Source organism: Microtus pennsylvanicus, chromosome 9, assembly GCF_037038515.1.
Source record: "Microtus pennsylvanicus isolate mMicPen1 chromosome 9, mMicPen1.hap1, whole genome shotgun sequence".
In the NCBI taxonomy this organism is placed as follows: Eukaryota; Metazoa; Chordata; class Mammalia; order Rodentia; family Cricetidae; genus Microtus; species Microtus pennsylvanicus.
Genome location: NC_134587.1, coordinates 990,251 through 1,009,616, shown reverse-complemented (window position 1 = coordinate 1,009,616; position 19,366 = coordinate 990,251). Strand labels below are relative to the sequence as shown.

The 19,366-nt window shown below is 43.4% G+C and overlaps 1 protein-coding gene across 17 annotated transcripts in view; it reads right to left on the bottom strand.

Moving 5' to 3' along the window:
- Window positions 1-234: 234 nt before the first annotated feature.
- Window positions 235-19,366, bottom strand: part of Ctnnd1 (catenin delta 1) — a 49,041-nt gene continuing 29,909 nt past the window's right edge. For 3 of the 17 annotated variants that reach the window (XM_075984701.1, XM_075984702.1, XM_075984718.1), the window contains 15 exons: window positions 16,333-16,796; window positions 14,709-14,892; window positions 13,228-13,345; window positions 12,458-12,611; window positions 12,083-12,100; window positions 11,611-11,679; window positions 10,391-10,518; window positions 10,155-10,305; window positions 9,162-9,354; window positions 8,463-8,577; window positions 7,828-7,915; window positions 4,759-4,821; window positions 3,138-3,241; window positions 2,672-2,758; window positions 2,240-2,385 (listed from right to left, as the gene is read on the bottom strand). In XM_075984701.1, coding sequence (XP_075840816.1) covers window positions 2,374-2,385; window positions 2,672-2,758; window positions 3,138-3,241; window positions 4,759-4,821; window positions 7,828-7,915; window positions 8,463-8,577; window positions 9,162-9,354; window positions 10,155-10,305; window positions 10,391-10,518; window positions 11,611-11,679; window positions 12,083-12,100; window positions 12,458-12,611; window positions 13,228-13,345; window positions 14,709-14,892; window positions 16,333-16,796 — 1,948 coding nt within the window. In that variant the 3' untranslated portion in view covers window positions 2,240-2,373. Of the gene's footprint in view, window positions 2,386-2,671; window positions 2,759-3,137; window positions 3,242-4,758; window positions 4,822-7,827; window positions 7,916-8,462; window positions 8,578-9,161; window positions 9,355-10,154; window positions 10,306-10,390; window positions 10,519-11,610; window positions 11,680-12,082; window positions 12,101-12,457; window positions 12,612-13,227; window positions 13,346-14,708; window positions 14,893-16,332; window positions 16,797-19,366 lie in introns of all 17 variants that reach the window. The other 14 variants (XM_075984712.1, XM_075984713.1, XM_075984719.1 and 11 more) reach the window with 11 other exon arrangements.

Genomic DNA, 19,366 nt, shown 5'->3' with positions numbered 1-19,366 from the left:
TTCTCCTGCTCTGCTTCAGCCACTGAGTAACCTGTTTTAAGACTCTGGGTGGGGAGTGTTCCAAAGAATGTTCCTTGATAAGAGTTGGGACCAAATCGTAAGTAAGCCCATCCTGAGACAACCTTTTTCCTGCGGCTCTGAAAAGAAAAAGAACACTGACACCAAAATAGCCAAGATGAAAAGGAGGGAGGAAATACAGCTGCAAGTGAAGAAACGACACAGACCTCCCACATACACACTTTAAAAACTTTATTTATATAAAAAACTCATTTGTTTTTAAAAGCATTAACAAGAGAGAAAGAAAGAGAGAGAAGATACAGAGCAGAAGACATGCCCCTTAGTAGTGTTCGGTGGGAAGGTAGGATTTTTGGTTTGCTGAAATTGAATGTTTAGTGTTTTTATAAATGAAAGCGGAAAAAACAAAACAAACAAACAAACAAAAAAACAGTTAAAGGTCCCCAAAAGCCCATGGCTATTCTATTACCCACACCCCACCGAGAGAAAGAGCACCAGGAAGAGCATGGAGGACAAGAGAAACCAAGAATAGAGCCAGGTCTGTGTGGGGGAGGCTCCCTGTGCAGTGTCCTCTGAGGGCCATGGGAGGAGAGGCTCTGATTGCCAGAAAGGGTTGACTGGGTTGGAAGACATGGGATGGATGGGGGTAAGAAGATCTGGGAGGGAAGCAAAAGGTTAAAAAGAAGTTGTAATGCATAGGGAAAGGGGTTGGTGGTCTGTGCACTTTTCTCCTACCCCATAGCCTCAATATATTAAGGAACAGGACAAGAGGGATAAAGAATTCCAGTTGCATTGAATAGAGCTTTTAGATTAAGGAATTGAAGGCAAATCAGGAAAAGTTTACAGAAAAAAAAAAAAACACCCCACATAGTAGCAGATTCCAAGTTGTAATAGTCCCTACAATTGGAAAGGGTATAACAAAGGCTAAAGAACTGGAGAGAAACCCTTGGTTTCCTAAAACCTTCCAGAGATGATAGGAACTGAGGACAACCAAGGAGCAGGAGCCATGGCACTCCCTACTACTCGCCTCACTGAGACTTATCAGGATGGGATTTTCAGTCCCAACTGTACATTGTTAAGCAGAAGCCTGCTGTGGCTAAATCAGAGGCTACAACAACCCCCAACGGGGACTTGAGGTTCCTTAGGTCAACACTCCTTTCCTTCAGCTACCGAGGGTCAACAGTGGGTAAGAAAGTAACAAAATCTAACTTGCAAAATCATGAGAAATGAGACTGCAGAGGCAAAGAAAGGCACGTGGAAGAGAGGAAGGAGATGCACCCCAGGCCAAAGGCACGAAGAAGAGGCAAAGCCAGGGCAACTCCTACCTTAGCAGGGCAAAGGGGGCAGGAGTTATGTACAAGTCTTGTAGTTGGCCAACAAATCCAGGGAGGGGAGAGGGGAGAAGGAGGGACAAGCCTATAGAGAAGAGAGATGGGGAGGGGAAGGTGGGGAAGGCCAGCTTGAAGCTTCCTGTCAGCTCCAGACTAACCGCTTCATGTACATTCCTTCTACTTCCTCCCGGAAGCTCATCTTCTCCCCAACAGACAATCGCTCCGTTTCTTCTAAACCAAAAGTGGTCCATGGCATTCTCTTTTCACATAGCCTTGCAAACAGCCAGGTCATTAGCAGATTCATCACAGGGTAAGAGAGGAGGGTTGAGGACAGCCTTGGTCAGGGCAGCACCCCAAGGTTGGCCTGAAGCTGACAGAGGAGATGGAGTCTGTAGGTCCTTTGTGGTCCCTGCCTTGGACAGGAGGAACAGGAGTTCCTAATCCCAGTTTGAGGAGTGCCTCACTTACTTGAGGGCCCTTGCCAGGTGGAATGTGCCAATGTTTCCAGCCTTCTTGGCTTCAAAAACAGCCAACGGATAAGGGAAGAACTCACACTTCCCATTATCCAAAACAAAATTGAAAGTTCCCTCCCCACCAGAAAGATAGTCTTGATTAGAAGTCATCAGTTTGTCAGAGTGCTGAATACTGCATATACAGCGTGCTATTTTCAGTTCTTCCCATGGCTTCCAGTGAAGAGTTCCACTCTCCCCTCCCTCCACACAGGCCAAGATTCCGGGGAGAGCTGGCAAAAAGAGCTAATCTGCAGCAGTATCTCAAGATATGCAAATAGCTGAGTCAGGTTTCTTGGGGAAACGAGGTAGGGGATGGAAGGACAGGACAATTAAACTTCAGTGGAAGATGTCGGGAACTGGTGGAATGAAGGCAGCCACTCTGGGCTGTATGGGTAGGAGGCAGCCTGGCAGTTGGCACAATAGTCCAGCGAAGAAAGGAAAAAATCATCAGTCCATTTCACCACCAAAAAATAAAAGTAATATATTATAAGCCCAGATGGAGCGGCAGAGTGGTGTTAAATCTTCTGCTGTGGGGAAAGAAAGAGAAGGCTGTTAATAAGGCTGAGAACAGAAGACCTAAAAGAAAACAAGGCAGCTGAGCAAATCTGGAGGCAGGAAAGCAGCAGACAGCAGAGAACCAGATCACCCGCTGCATCCCAGCCTTTGAAGGTCAGGATCACAGAAGCAGACATCCTCGGGCCCCACGGGGCTCAGACAGTGTCTCAGGCCTGATCAGGTCAGCATGATTGGAAAGAGTAGGTACACAGAGGCCTCCTTCTTGAGGACCATTTTAGGGGTGACTGGAGGACATACCATGGGGGAGTAAGACACTTGGTCCCCCTCATCATCCAAAACCAACACATCCAACTCTTCCTCCAAAGATTCCTGCCCCTCGTCCTGCTGTGAACACATGCAATTTGTTAGTAAGAGAGCCAAGATAAGAACTCTAACTGTGTGCCAGTTAGGAAATCTCCTCGTTTTTAAACAAACACTGCTAGAAGTAGAAGGGTGAGACCCCTCGAGGTAAGTGAGAGAACCGGGTAATGTATGGCAGAACAGATTAGTTAATGTTAGTCTCATCAGTAACGCTTGCAAAGACTTCCTCCAACACAGTCAATGAACAACACCCCAAGAAACTTCAAGATGTATCAAACCTCTCCTTGAAAACACCTACCAAAGAATGATATTACCTTTCTCTTTTCTTTCCCAATTTCAAGTACCACACAGTTTCAAAATACTATCAGCCTCACAGACACAGCTGTGTATAACAAGGATTTACCATCAGGGGTGCTCCCTTCAATGGCTCCATATCACCCAGATCCCCAGATCGATCCAGTGTTCTGTTGTGGTCTCCTCTTTCATTCAGTGTGGAATAGTTGTTATCTAGAGGGAAAAGGTAAACAGAGACAATATATTCCCTGTAGCATACAATGTATATAAATTAGGCACCTCAGTAGAGAAGTCAGCTGTTTCAAGCTCCACAGCATTAAAGACTGATGCTTTAATATTTAAACATGACTCGAATATAACGGGAAAGATAATGTATGCGGTGGGCACACCCAGTACTAGGGATGAGTTCAGTGGTAGAGTGGTTGGCCTAGATTCAATTCCCACCACTGCAAAAGCAAGAAAAGGAAAACAGTGCAGGACACCAGGTGTCATGGTGGGTGACATCAGGGATCAGGCTGCTTCTGAGAGCTCTGAAATGAGGAGAAGACAGAGAAATGAGCGGTGACTGCAAGGAACTGACAAAGCAAACACAACGCCGAGTTCAGCCTTGGGGAATGAAAAGAAATTAGAAGAGCAAAGGGGAAAGCTTAACACACCCAAGGCTTTTAAATAATGCACAGTGTTAGATGAAGGGTGGATCCACAGATGCTCAAGGCCATCTTCAGCTACACAGTGAGTTCAACTACAGTCTGAGCTGTGGCAGACCCTAAGAACAATAGAGCGAAAACACAGGAGGCCTAAGAGTTCAAGGTCATCCTCAGCTATATTGTAAGTCCAGAGCGAACCTGGGCAATGAGACCCTGCCAAAACATAAATACATAAATAATTTTTTTTTTTGAAAAGAAAAAGGAAGCAGCAAGTCATCAGCTAAACTGAGGGTAGGGAGAAAACAGAGAGAGATGGGGCAGATTATATGGATACATCCAGACTTTCTGAGAACATATGTTGGAAGCAGGGCACCAAGAGTGCAAGGTCAGGGCTGGAGTGATGACTCAGCAGCCGCAAGGCTCTGGACGCAGCTCCCTTCACTCACACAGGGGCTCACAACGACCCCTATCCAGTCCCAGGGTCTGACCTTTGACATGCCAGCAAAATACTCATACACTAAAATAAAGAAAATATGCCAGGCCTGGTAGCACAGGTCTTTAATCCCAGCACAGGGGAGGCAGAAGTAGGTAGATACCTGTGAGTTCAAAGTCAGCCTGATGTACAAAGTAAATTTCAGGACAGTCAGGAACACACAAAGAGATCGTGTCTCAAAAAATAAAAAGATGTTTTTAAAAAAAATTTTTTTTAAGAAAATTTAAGGTCATTTCATCCACAGCAACATGTAAAAATGTAGAAAAGACCAGATTGATCAGATTTTTTATTATATTTTCAGACAGCCTCTCAAATGAAGATTATTAATCACGGTCCTTCAGGGATGGCAAATGGTGAGGGTGTTCAGAGGGATAAAAACAACAGGCAGGGGAGATCGTATCTGTAATCCCAGCACTTGGGAGGTAAAGGTAAGGGGATCAGGAGCTCAAGATCAGCCTCAAGTGCACTGAGTTCAAGAGCAGACAATGTGAAGTGAAACCCTGTCTCAAAAGAGAAAGGAACACAGAAAAACACCTACTCACCCCAATTAAACACTATTCTGCAACATTAGACAGGAATTCATCACCTACCTAATGACTTTGTGTTTGACCCCATATTGCTCATTGGAATTTCTTCCCGGTCAGGTTTCTTATCTACATGGAATTAGAAAGTTATCCAAATGAAAATCCAATACACCACAATCTATATAAACGACATTTCTCCCTGGCATGCCATCCTTCCCTAGCTCTATTCAAATAAAGCTTTACTCAGCACATACACTGTGCCAAATGCTAACCACAACTACAGTTGTTACAGGAAAGCCCTCACAGACTTTGATCTCTTTCCTATAGAAACCCAAACACAGGAAACGATGCAGAGGCCAAAAGATGGCTACCAAGACTGATGGCCTGAGTTCAGTTCCTGAAAAAAACTTGTGGAAGCAACTGACTTGCACAAGCTGTCCCGACCTCCACAGATGGACCTACGCTCAAATAAAAAGCTCTTCAGCAACCTGAGCTGGTATATCTCAAAGCTCCTTTAGTCTTAAAACTTATGACAGTCTAGACTGGAAATGTGGCCCAAAAGTAAATAAAGCGTTAGGCACCAGAAATAAAACCTTAGATTCAGTCCCAATCACACCCACACACACCCACCCACCCACACACCCACACACACGTGCGCGCGCACAGGAAATAAATTAGGGTGCAAAGGACTTTTATCAGTGTGGAATAAGTACATATTACTATATTCAGAAATGTAAACATCTATTCCACTTAGAAATAAATTTATTACATAATCATAAACATCTTCAATTTAAAAAGCATTGTGTATGGACAGGCAAGGTGACTCAGCAGCCCAAGCACTTGCTGTGCAGGCCTGACAGTCTGAGTCTGACACCCAGAAGCCATGCAAACCTGCAAGAACCAGCTGCAAAGAGCTGTCCTCTGAGCTCCACATAAAAGCCACAATACATATCATGTATACAATAATAATAATAATACATTTCAAAGACAAAAACCAAAGTGGGGAGAGCACTGTTTAACATTTTTGTACGCCTCTTTTAACTTTTAATATCACACTCCCATAGTTAGAAGGCAGAGGCAGGGGATCAATGCAAGTTCCAGACCAGCCTGGTTCTACAGGAGTTCCAGGTAACTGTGGGGCTCATGGCAAGACGCTGCCTTAAGAAAACCTGAAAAAATAGATGGGTTACCCTGTCTTGTCCTTAAATAAAACATTTACTCATAGAAGATTTTGAATGTCATGGCACTGTCTCCACGACATTGCATTTGTCTGCAAGAAAATGGTTTACAGAACTATGCAAACGTCATAAAATTAACACATTTAAATATGCATGTATATTTTTAAAACATTTATATGATATCATTACTTTATAATCATAAAAGCCATTTTTGTTATTTCTATTCTTAACACTTTATTTTTATTTTTTCTATTATTACGTCTTGTGTGTGTCCATCCATACTAAGACATGGATCTGGAGGTCAGAGGACAACTTTCAGGAGTCAGCTCTCTCTCAGGGAGGAAGTCAGGTTGTCAGGGTGGAAGGAAGTGAGTTTACCTGTTTAGCTACTGGGGAGGGTTTTTCAAGACAGGGTTTCTCTATAGTTTGGAGCCTGTCCTGGAACTAGCTCTTATAGACCAGCCTGGCCTCAAACTCACAGAAATCCGCCTGTCTCTGCCTTCCAAGTGCTGGGATTAAAGGCGTGTGTCACCACTGCCCAGCTGGCCCTACTTTTTTAACTAAAGTGATAAGATTTCCACATTTATTTTTGGGAAATGCTTGCCGAATAATCACATCTCAGTTGCGCCCTAAAGTAAAGCAGCACTCTTTAAGCAGGCCTACAGTCTGCCTCTAGACAGCACAGGTGCTGCACACGTCCTCATTCGCACTACATATCAAAATGATGTGCACTCGGAGACACTAGTGCCTATAGCTCCATCGAGGATGCTCTTGAGTGCAGATAGCTTTTTATACAGTATATGGTAATGAAAGTAATTTGTGCAGTAACTTGCTGTTATCCTTATTCATGCTGAGCAACCAGCAGCAAGCACCACTGCTTGTATGCCATCTGTACATATGTCCAAGACACCACACTCTAGGGGTTGGAAAGATGGCTCAGTGGCTAAGAGCTCTGGCTGCTTTTCCAGAGGTCGTGAGTTCAATTCCCAGCAACCACATGGTGGCTCACAATCATCTGTAGTGAGATGTGGCACCCTCTTCGGGCATGTGGGCATACATGGAGGCAGAATATGACATACACAATAAATAAATAAATAAATAAATAAATAAATCTTTAAAAAAAAAGACACCACACTAAAGCCATGGGTCAAATCAGAAGCCAAAATCATTAAGATAAGAAGGGTTACAACACATACTTTCAGTGAAAAAGAAATACGTGTGTGTGTGTGTGTGTGTGTATGTATGTATGTATGTATGTATGTATGTATGTATGTATACAACACAAAATATGTAATTCATGTATGGCAAAGTGGTTTACAAGCTCTAAGTCAGTTAGGGACATAGAACACTTGCCTAGAAAGCCCTGAGTTCAATCCCCAGTAACCGACAAACATGAAACACAAGCACACACACACACAGTGCTATAACCTAAAGTAGTAATAGCGGTGTACTAGAAGTAATAGACTTTCTGGTTGTCAGGAGTGTTTAGTTTTTCAACTGGAAAAACACTAATAATTACCCTAGCACTTCAGTCAATAGGACACAGAAATTTAAAAGAGAAAGAATTAAACAGAAAAACTAGGCCTCGCTCTCTGAGTCCACAGGGAAAGAGAGGAGCCACACTCAAGCTCACCAACTACTTTGATTTTGGTTGTTTTCTTTTGAGACAAAGTTTCACTTAGTCAAGTCTAGCCTTGACATACTGATCCTCCCTCCTCCACCTCAGAGTCCTGGACTGGGATTACAGGTGCGCACCACCACACCCTTCCCTGCCTGTTTTAATTTATAAGTGCAAACCTCTTCTCTTTCACATTAGAATCCCGAGGCAAAGCATTGCTCCCCTCTTCAGGGTCTAGCTCATGTAGAAATAAACACACCCCCCACCCCTCTCAGTCAACAAGACATTAAGCAATGGTGGGAACACTAAAAAGGGAAGGGTACACTATCGTTATTGTACCTGATTTCTGGTTCCGGTCAATGAGAGGGAGAGTGCTATCATCGTATGAATGGCTGCTCTGGCTTCTCGATGCATTGTTTAGATTCACCTGGAGGCAGACATAAAACCCAATGTCATAGAAACCTGAATATACCCACTTCTCTCTGCCCCCTCCTAACCATGCACCTCCTGCTTCAGAAGCTCTTAAAGACTAGTGATTTCCTTCTCTGTGATCGCCTGCACAAGCCCTCACTCACATTCTTCCTCTGACAGACTTAAATTTCTAGGTTCCTACTGACAACTATAACTCTTGAGAAAAAGAATCTGAGGGTAGGCACTGACACTTATCTATAATGCTGGTACTTGGGGGATAGAGGCAGAAGAATCAGAGAATGGTAAGCACATGGAAGGGTCAGAGTGTATGGGGAGGGGTCACAATGGCCGTATATCACCACCACCTGTATCTACTGCGTGTTCAACATCAAGAGAACAGAACTACATAAGCAAAAGTGAACTGGGCACCACTGGACAAAGATAGTGTACCAATAAAGTCTTCACCAACAGAAAGACTTGGGTTTAGAAGACACCAAAAGACAGAGGCACTAGCCGAGGACCAAGGAGAAGAAAAGCCAAAGCTCTGGCAAAGAGTGTTGGACCTGGAAGTCTGATTTCTTCCACCCTTCTTTTTCCAATGGCTTCCGAAGCTCCTTGTAGCCCCAGATCGTCTGCAAGACAAGAGCTGCTGCCCGAACTTCTTTTTCTGAGCGATTCCTATGGAGGAAAGTAAAACCATACACAGCTTGGCTCCAAGACCAGGGAATCTTGAACCTGTACTCTCTAACACAGTAGTTCCTAATAGTTCCAAAATAGTAGTTCCTAGTAGTTCCAAAATAGTTCCTAATTTGTACCTTCATAATACACAGCCCTTTAATACCGTTCATGTCCTGATGATGCCCCAATCATAAAATTATTTTCATTACACTTCATAACTATAATTTTGCTACTGTTGTGTATCATATTGTAAATATCTGTGTTTTCTGATAGTCTTAGATGACCCCTGTAAAGGCTCATTTGACAACCCCAAAGGGGTCATGACCCACAGGTTGAGAACCACTACTCTAACAGCACAAGAACATAAAAATGTAAAAATGGGTGAAATCAAAGTTTTCGCCAAATTATATATTCTGCCGGAAACGCTGACATAGTTTTGGATAATGCATGTATGCATCCATTGGCAATGTAGAGACCAACATTAAGAATGAAAGTTGTCACAGGGTAATGCAGAGGGCAGCCCCTTGCAGAAAACTCTTCTCTTGCACTCAGATCCTCCCAGCTCTGATCGAGTATAAACTCACCCTGATTTGTTGATCAACACCAGCTTCTCGATGCCCTGGGTCTCTCGAAGCTTTTTGGCAGCTTCCAAGTTCTCAGCAATAACTTCATTGATGGTGTTCAAAATAGAAACCACAGTGTCTTCAGAGAAATTCCAGGAGGAGTTCTGCTGACCTCCTGGCAGATTCTTTACCAAGTTAGGAATGGCATGTTTGCCTATAGCAGAAGACAAAAGTAACCCAGGAGGGAGAAAAGGCAGTCAGGCCAGGGGGCCATATAATAGTTAGGAGGAGTCTTACAATACCCTTTACAGAAATCAGGTCAAGTGCAATTTCTAGCTATACAAATCAACTTCATTATTAAGTAAGATTATATCAAAGGGGCAAAGAATACAAGATAGCCATGAACTCACTGCCCTTCCTCCTTCCTCAAGTGCACTAAGACAATGTGATACTGGCCATTAAAATATACTGTCTGGTCTCTGCACATATACTAATGAAAACAATATGTCCAGTATTATTATATGATAAGTCAATGGAACAGAGTCCTTATGAATTTAAAAATATCAATAACTTGGGTTCTGCCACTACCTAACTGTACCTGGGCAAATGAAAAAAAAAATAGAAAAATTCTTAATACCTAGAGAGAAAGAAAAAAGCAGAGAGTCAACAAATAACCATGCTAGAATGTTTTTGAAGAAACATCCCCCCTTGTGCTCTTTTAAGAACCACTAAACCATCAACTTTCACCAACATTCTGATACATAAAGGAAGATTATTACAGAATCCTCCTCAGTCAGGCTGAGCACTTTCCAGCACTCAGGAAGCAGAGGCAGGCGGATTTCTGTGAGTTCAAGGTCAGCCTGGTCTACAAAGCTAGTTCCAGGACAGGTTCCAAAGCTACAGAGAAACCCTGTCTCAGGAAAAAAAGAAAAAGAAAGAAAAGAATCCTTCTCTTGGGTGACATCAACAAATAACTAAACATTTTGCTGTGCTAGCACTGATTCAAACCCTTACCAATTAACTCTTTGTTCCGAGCATCCACAGCCAGGTTTCTCAGCGCCCCGGATGCAGCTTTCACTACTCGCTCATGTTCGCTGGTCAGGAGGTCAGCTATGGCAGAGAGAGCCTTCTCCTGACGCAAAGCAGAGCGGATGTATCGGCCATACTAGGAGCAAGCGGTGAAAAGATTACAAATGGCAGCAAATGACCTAGTTCCCTATCTCCAAATCTGTTCTCTCAGAGGTACTCACTGTCCAGCGCCCAGCACACAAATTCTGGATGGCTCCAGCAGAGGCTTCTAGGATGGCAGGCGTCTTGCTCTCCTTAAGGAGTGAAATGTATATCCGCACCACTTCTGGCTGAAATAAGAGTTCATAGCCTATACAAGAAAGGGCAAGACAGAAAATGCTGATCAATGCTTACAAACCAGACTGTGCCTGCCTACAGTCCTGCATCTCCAACACTATGCTCCTTCCACATCCCTATCAACTCAAGAGCAAACTCGGAGGCTTCATCCCACATCTCTTTCTTCTCAAGTTTTCATTTTGTCTTTTGAGACAGGGTCTTGTAATGTCACATAGACTGGCCTCAAACTCATCATCTTCCTGTCATATTTCTAAAGCACTAGTGTAGCCTCTCCAGTGCTAGGACTACAAGCATGGACCACCATGCCCAGCTGCCTGAAGCAGTATATACACACTTAATCTTAGCATTTGGGAGGCAGAGGCAGGTGAATCTCTGTGAGTTTGAAGTCAACCTAATCTATAGTTTCCAGACAGCCAGCGCTACATAGTGTGACCCTATCTCAAAAAACAAAACCAAACCCTATGGTGAAAACAGAATATACATCAGTTCCATCACATTAAATCCTCTCTCCTTCCTCCTTGACTTGTATTCATGGCTAACTTAAGCCTTGTTTTCACCTTGAGCAATCAGGTTTAATGGTTCAACCTGTCAAACAAATAAACTACTTCTGATTTAACTCAGTAATTCTCCCCACCATGAAAACACCTAAATGAAAGGAACAACCTGAGATTTAATAATTAACATCTTTTGTATTTATGGAAAGCTAGCAAGTTTATTTCACCAATACAGTGGGTCCAAAAATCTAAGCTGTAAAAGAGATTTCTTCTAATAGTAAGACTCAAGATCAAAAAACTGCACTTGCCACTTAGCTAGCTAAGTCTGTCTTTTCTTTTTTGAGGCATTCTCTCACCCTCTATCCCACTCTGGTTTTGAAGTCACAGCAATCCTCCTGCCTTAGTTGCCCAAGTACTAAGTTTGCAGGCATGTACCATTACACTCAGCCTAGCTTCTGACTTGAAATTAAATACTGTGAGTTTTCCCAATACCTTCAATATCACTTCAAATCCAACAAGAGAGAGAATTGTTAATATAGTGTATAAAACATGTTACCATGCACAAAAGCCTTATCTCAGATCTCTGCAGACTGAGAAAAAGGACAACTTACCTCGAGCAGGACTAGTTCTTTTAGGGAAATCCACGGTATCATTTGCTGGATCCTCTGTAGGCTTTTTCCCTATAAAAATGGGAAGGGTAAAGAGAATCTGGTAAGAAGCTTTTAAAGAAAGGAAAGAGTTCATCTCAAACAGTTTTCCATTCTTCAGTCAGAATCTTCAACTCAGAGATGCAGCATCAAAAGAGCCAAAGGGAACCCCACACACAGCTGCCCAAACAGGACCCAAACCAGGCAATAGACTGGTACAAAAAGGATAGCCACTCTTGCTGCATTAACTGAGCTCTGCTAACAGAGACTGCTGTCTAGACCAGCATGTCGAGACCACAGCCCAGGAGAACTACACTTGTTCCAGTGCTTTTCCTGCGTGCATCACAGGGAAGGTTACACAAGGAAAATTAAGGGAAGGAAAAAACCCAAACATGCAGATTAGAAGGAGACAAGCGCCTTAAAAGACTGCACTCACCTCTGGAGAACCACTCATCTTCCAGCGCATCACCAAGGTGGAAAGCGAGGAGAGAAGGGAAGGAAGAAAACGCAGGAGAAAGATGTCAACAGGATCGTGGGCGAGAACACAAGAAAGCAAAGGAGGAGGAATAAGGAGGAAAGCCCCAGATTAGTTGAGTTCTTGTCCTTCACTGTCCCATATACCAATTCACTAACAACCATCACCACCGCCATCACCACCACCACCACCATCACCACCAAAGCATACAGATCAAGGGGAGAAGCAAAGCAAAAGGACGTGTCTTCACCAGGTAGACTTCTGGACAACTTATAAGTGCCTTAAAGCTAAGTGTTCCTCCTTGTCCCATATTAAAGAACAGGAACTATGACTCACCTTTGCCCTTCTTGGCCCCAAAGCAACTGGCAGCATGTGGCCCGGTATTGTTAGCCACACTGGGGAGTGCCTCTTGGTAGCGTTCTGCCTGAGGGATTTCACGGTGAACTTGATATGATAAGTTCCGAAGCAGGCAAACACAGTTCTCCACAAGCTGAGAGATATCAAACGAAAGGTTCAGTTGAAAGACAGAATGTCTGCAATGACTTCCAAGAAATTCTGGCTCCATAATTTGAATATTAAAATAGCAATCCTAAAAGGCGCCTCAAAACCCCTGCCATCTTCAGAAGGTCCAACTACAGACACAATGGCTTCTGCAGCAATTTAGTGACGTGGCATCTAGTGATGTTCTCCCTACTTAAGGGGAGGAGCTAAAGAAACTATCTTTGTGACCATCCGGTTACTCTTTAACAGCACTTGATGGACAACAAGCCAGGCATGGTCCTGAATGTACCTGTAAACCCAGTGCCATAGGAACAGAGACAGGATTGCTAGAGAGCATTTGCTGCCAGCCTAGCCAGAGAATACAACCTCAAAGTGAGATCTTGCCTCCAAAGAATAAGGTGGAGAATGCCTGGGTGAAAAGGACACCAATGTTCTCCTGGCTGCTCCTGTGGACCTGCACACACACAAACTTCTCTTCTTCTAAACTAAATGCCCATGTTAAGGAGAAGGGTTGGCGTGAGTATTTTATACTATCTGACAGCCTGAAGTGGTAGATCTAAACCACAATTACCTTGTGAACAACATTCACCCAGTCATTAACTTACCTTGCTGTCTGAATCCTTCTGCCCAATTTCTGCCTGAACAATGAAAATGAGGGCATCAACTAAGCCATCGCATTCCCGAAGCTTCCGGCGAGCTTCACTCCTCTCTGAGCTTACATTTCTAAGGGAAAACACACAGTTCTGAAGATGACTCACATCCCTGAAGTCATCCTTTGATATCTTTCTCCATCTATTCTAAAGCTTCCTTAATACCTTTTCTATTTCGTATTAAAAGCAAGGCACTGCAGTTGGAAATTGACTGCTAGTCTGTCTTCTAAACTTTTTAAGCTTGCAGTCAAGTTGAAAAATGTATACCAAGGTCTGGAAAGGGCAGTCAATCCCCAGCACTCCACAGTGGTTCTAGCCCCGGAGGACCTGACACCCTCTCTTCAGGCATCATCAGACACCAGACACACAGGTGGTGCATAGAAAATATGTATACAAAACACCCACACACATTAGTTAATTAAAAATTGTATACCACAGCCCCAAATGGTAGTCCACACCTGTGATCCCTAGCACTTGGGAGGCAGCAGTAGGAAGAGACTCTGACGCCGGATTAGACTTATTACAAAGCAAACCCTATCCACCTCCTCCACCACCACACACAAGTGTGTGCATGCAGGCATGTGCTTGTGTGCACTCACATGTGAGTAAAAATCAGGGGTAGGAATACAGCTATGTGGTATAAGCTTGCCCAAGTACATACAAGGTAACGGGTCCAATACCCAGCACCACAAAATGGGGGTTTGTGGGGATGGAACGCCAACGTAAACGTCAGTAAACCCAGACAGAAGAGTCACTTATTCCACAGAAGTACACATCTAAGGAGTGACAAGGTGCCTGACTTGAAATGCAGATAACTGTGACAGGGACTAGGAAGGTTCTACACAAGCATTTACCTAATTAGATAGAAACAAAAGTGACCAGAGCGGGAGGAAGAAGGGCAGGAGCAAACACAGGAGTAGGTAAGCAGGGTGCACACAAGAAAGCAGCAAAGGCAGGTAGGCTGAGGTCAAACACAGCTCAGAGTGGAAGCCTCAAGTAGAGTAAAAGCTTGCCTAGCAAATGCAAAGCCCTGAATTTGGTCCTCAGTACAACAAAGTAATAAAAAATAAAAGGAGCAAGCAAAAAGCAAACCCTCAACTTCTAATTTTAAAAAAGAAAGAAAGAAAGAAAGAAAGAAAGAAAGAAAGAAAGAAAGAAAGAAAGAAAGAAAGACAGACAGACATTCTATCACTCCACAAAAGTCCACACTGAGATGCATGTGTGCGCACCCAGGCTACACTTTACACTAAGCTACAATTTACCTGCCGCCAGACTACTCCCTTTTTGAGACAGGGTTACAAAGTACCCAGCTAGTTTTGGGCTCACTCTAGCATAGGCAGGCTACTAACTCAGTCTCAGAGAGGTTTACAAGCCTGTACTACCAAGCCCAGCAAGCATTCAATTTTTATAATCTCAAAAACAAATCCTTCACTTACCTAAGGCAGCCGGCTGTGTTAGTGAGCACCGACTCCCATTCAATGTGCCGCGGCTTACAGTCCTCATTGGGTTCTCTCTCCCAGCCAGAGTGTGGAATGATCACTTCGTCCGTCAAGGCGTGCAGCGCATGATCCACAATCTCCATTTTGATTGAGTCATGGGATGAGAGATTCCACAGGGTTCCTGGCAGGTACAAGTCATCAGAGGGCTCTCCAGCTCCCAAGACAGGAGTCTGAACAGTGTCCTATTCCTTCTTATATGCCCATTACAGAGTCTACGTGACTCCATGGAGTGTTAGCTAGGCTTCTTTCTGCTTAGGACCCACGGTAAGATATATTTTATTCTGTAGTTCAATACAGACACACAGGCATGAAATAAAGGTTTACAAAACAGTATTTACCATAATTCATGCTCAACAGTCTATTCCAGCTTCTCTACCTCAGCAACACTGTCACTTGTCACTGTGGTCCACAGAATTCTTTGTTGTGGGTGCTGACATTGTCTGTCTATTGCGGGATGCTTACCAGCTAACTAGTATCCTTAGCCTTTATTCATTACATGCCAAGGATTCTCTACCCCACCCCAAATTATAATAGCCAAAGCAACTCCAACAATGGAGATGTCCTCTGGGGGCCAAAATATTTTGCCAATCGAGAATCAGTATTATTTATCTTTCTTTCTTCTTCCTGTAATTATAATTAGGCCCACATTAAGGTGCTCAATTCACACTAATGGATCACCCCCCTATACAATCTGGAAAATATCATTCTAATTAAAGAACTACAAGCTCAAATTTCTAAATGGAACAGGCAGGTTGAGTCAAGACAGGCACATATTTAAAACAAATTATAAGACTGTGAATAAATGGCAACTGACATTCAGCTTCTGTGTTTGGAAAACAAGCTCCTCTACTACTACAGTTGGTCAAAAATAACAGAATGTGCCAGACATGGTGGTGCATGCCTTTAATCCCAGAACACAGGAGGCAGAGACTAGAGGATCTCTGTGGGTTGAGTACAGTCTGCGCTACATAATAGTTCCAAGACAGCCAGGCAAAGACCCTGTCTCAAAAATCCAAGAGAAAGTGGCTGGAGAGATAGATGCCTCAGCAATTAAGGGCATTTGCTGCTCTTCCAGAGGACACACGTTCAATTCCAGCACTCACATGGCAGCTCACTCTAACTCCAGCTCCAGGGCACCCAACTTCCTCATACAAGCACACACGCAGCCAAAACACTAATGCACATAAATACAAAATTAAAAAACAAAACAAAAACAAGAGAAAACACACAAGCATACAGAATGTGTCAGAGATTACTGCATGTATCATGTGACATCCAATCAAATCTGTGAGGCAGATTTGACCTAAAGGCCACTACTCCAGAACCTATAACCAAAAGTTAATGGACTGGCCAGGCATAGTGGGGCACGTGGGAGACAGAGACAGGCAAATGTTTTCAAGTTCAAGTCCTGCCTGCTCTATATAGTGAGTTCTAGGCCAGCCAGAGCTACACAGTGAGACCTTGTCTCAAAATTAATCAATTATTAATTGAAAGGTAATAGACTAGAAACCTCTAGATCCCTGCCTCTCTAATAAAAAGTGACTCCCAACCCAGCACTCACCAGTAATGACTTCAGTCAGGTCCATATCACGAGCTTTTCGCAGCAATCGGACAAGGGCAGGAACACCATCACAGTTTTTTATGGCAATCTTGTTATCTTGGTCACGTCCAAAAGAGATATTCTTGAGAGCTCCACAGGCTCCAAGGTGCACTTCCTTTTTGGGATGGTCTAACAATCCCACCAACACTGGGATACCCTTGAGCTTGCGCACGTCAGTCTTCACCTTGTCGTTGCGATAGCACAGGTGCTGCAGATATGCAGCAGCATTGGACTTCACAGCATCCAAGCGGAAGCCTAGCATGGCAATCACCTCCGGCAGCTCAGGCTGTCTCCAGTTTGAAGGTGGGGGCATTCCCTTTCGCAGACTATCCAAGCTTGCTAAACTTCCCCGCTCATGCTGAGCCAAAGGAGCCCAGTAGTACTGATCTGGTGGCACCTCCTCACCAATCATGTCTTCATAGCTCCTGCAGTTTTGAAAGAACCAAGAACCAAACAGTTAAAATCAGGCTTCTTGGACATTCCTGTTACCCATCATCTTCATGGCAGGATTAACCCCAGACTACACAGAGATAATATATCTCTTCTGTATGGTCAATTGTAATAATTTTGTGTGTGAATGTTAAGCATTCTTGATGGCCCTCACTGATAAGCTGGACTGAAGGCCCTGCAGATCCAGGACCCTCCTGTCTGCCGTCCCATGCTGGGGTCACAGTGTGAGCGATCACAGAGGTATTTCGGCACCGAAACTCAAACTTCAGTCCCCGTGCTGGTGAGAAAAGCATTCTACCAACTGAAATATCTTCCTGGTCACAATTTTAATTTAAAAGTAGTCTGTATTTAGACTAAAACTCTCTCTCCCTTTTTTCCCGTGCAGTTTTCTGGCTGAGAAAGCCAAGTACTTGAAGATGTTAATCGCTAAAGTCCTGAGGCCTTAGCATTTACTTGAATGACATGTGGCAGCTATTAACTTCTCTGTAAGGAATGAAATAAATCCAGGACAGAAGAGTTAAGCGAGGCGACTGATTCCATGTCACCTAAGTAAGCTAACAAAGCCTGAGAACAAGCAAGGCTTCTGAGTCCACCACTGGGGAGGCAGAGACAGGATCACAAACCTGAGGCCAGATGGGTAAGTTCCCGGCAATCTAGGGCTACAGACCAAGATTCTATACGGTCTCCTCCCACCTCCACCCTCCAAAATAATAATAATAATAATAATAATAATAATAAGGAAGGAAGGAAGGAGGAAGCTCTGAGGATCGCTCTTAAATCCTAGCTGAACAGGAAACAAGGCTTTATGCACAGGAAACAGCTAGTAGAACAAGACCATTAAACATATTTCATATTAAGCTTTTCTTTGCCCTATTTTGGAAATTACAAAGGAGAAACTGATCAGGAAAAATGAAGGGCTTCTTGCTACACTATTGAGGACTTGGCTTTAGCACTAATGAGGTATAAACTTAAACATTACATGTCACACACAATTCATCCCAGACTAGTATGTTCCACAGCTTTTCCTGCTTCAGTACCACCATCAACCACTAGAGGGGGAGCCTTCCATATCGCCATCATTCATAAGGCCCAGGAAGGAAGAGCCCCATTATCTGTGTCATCTCACCGTGTGGGAGCCACAAGGGAGAAGAGAATCTATTGTGTGAGGCTCTCCAAAGACTGCTGTTTGTTCCACAGAACCCCTCCCTGTGGTCAGCAAACACTGAAAGGCCTCATCAGATGGGCTGCCCAACAGGTACCAAAACTGACCATTAAACAATGAGGCACATAGAGGGACAAATCATTTAGACAAAAAAATAAATAAAACTTAAGTCACTTTAAAATTTAAAATGTCACTGAAACAAAATAAAGGAAGTTGTTTTAAAAGCAGATTACTAAACATTCTCTGAAAGAAGACTTCCTTTGAGTAAGAGAAAATAGGACATGTGTAAGAGAAACCAATCTGTTCTTCACAAGAGAACGGTGTTTCAGGCTGTGTGTGTTGAGCAGATTTTACTTTTCTTGTTTAAGCGCCAGTTCTAGAGGATCTGACATCCTCACCACACAGACACACATGTAGGCAAAACACCAACACACATAAAACAAAAATAAATAAATTTTAAAAATATTTTTAAAAATTCTTTCCTTTTACAAATAACAAAACTGCCCAAATGATCAGATAACTCGCTTAAGGCTACATAGGTAATGGCAGAGGAATAGCTAGAAGCAGAGTTTTCAAGTTCAGTGGCTTCCCCACTAATTACTGCCTCACTGTCTAAGTTTGACCTTGCAACCGATCTTGTAGGCCCGAACAGGAAGTAGAAGATGTTTTTGCTAGTCAAGCAGGTTTCTAAGCCCAATGCCACCCTGGAACAAACCTAAGAACCAAGCCCCAAACCCTCTCTATGTGAACTGCCTCTTCAAGGGACAACAGGGAATGGCCTGGCCATCCACACCCAACTGTGTCTAATCTCTCTCTGCTGATGAGGAAGTCCGAGCAAGCAGACCTGCACTCCGGTCCCACTCCCTGGGCAGACTATTCCAGTGATTGATAGCTGCTATCTACCCCAGGCTAGCTAACACCAGCTGAGAGCTGGTGCCCCATCAGACATAAAAGGTGAGTCACAAGGGAGTTGAATTTGCTAACCTCGCTGTCTAAAGAGTGTCAGTGACTCAGGCTTAGATAATAGGCCTCTACTCCTGTCCCCAGACTAATTCAGTTTATGGCTAGCCAATACTACCTAATATATTCGAAAAGTAAGTGCCAAGACCTTTGCTTTGAAAGGTCATGAACCTACATACAGAAATTGAGCAACAGCTGCCAGGGTACCCTCACTATATCAAGATAACTATAAATCTTGCCTTAATTCTTGGCTTGGAAAATATAGACCCTGATTTATTCTAAACTAATGTTTTCAGCCCAAGACCAAGCATGCTTTTTGTACACAAGAACTAAGAATTTTTAAAATAACCTTTTATAAACATGAAAATCAAATAATAGATATGTCAGAGGTACTAATGCATAGCACACAAAGCCTGAACTGGG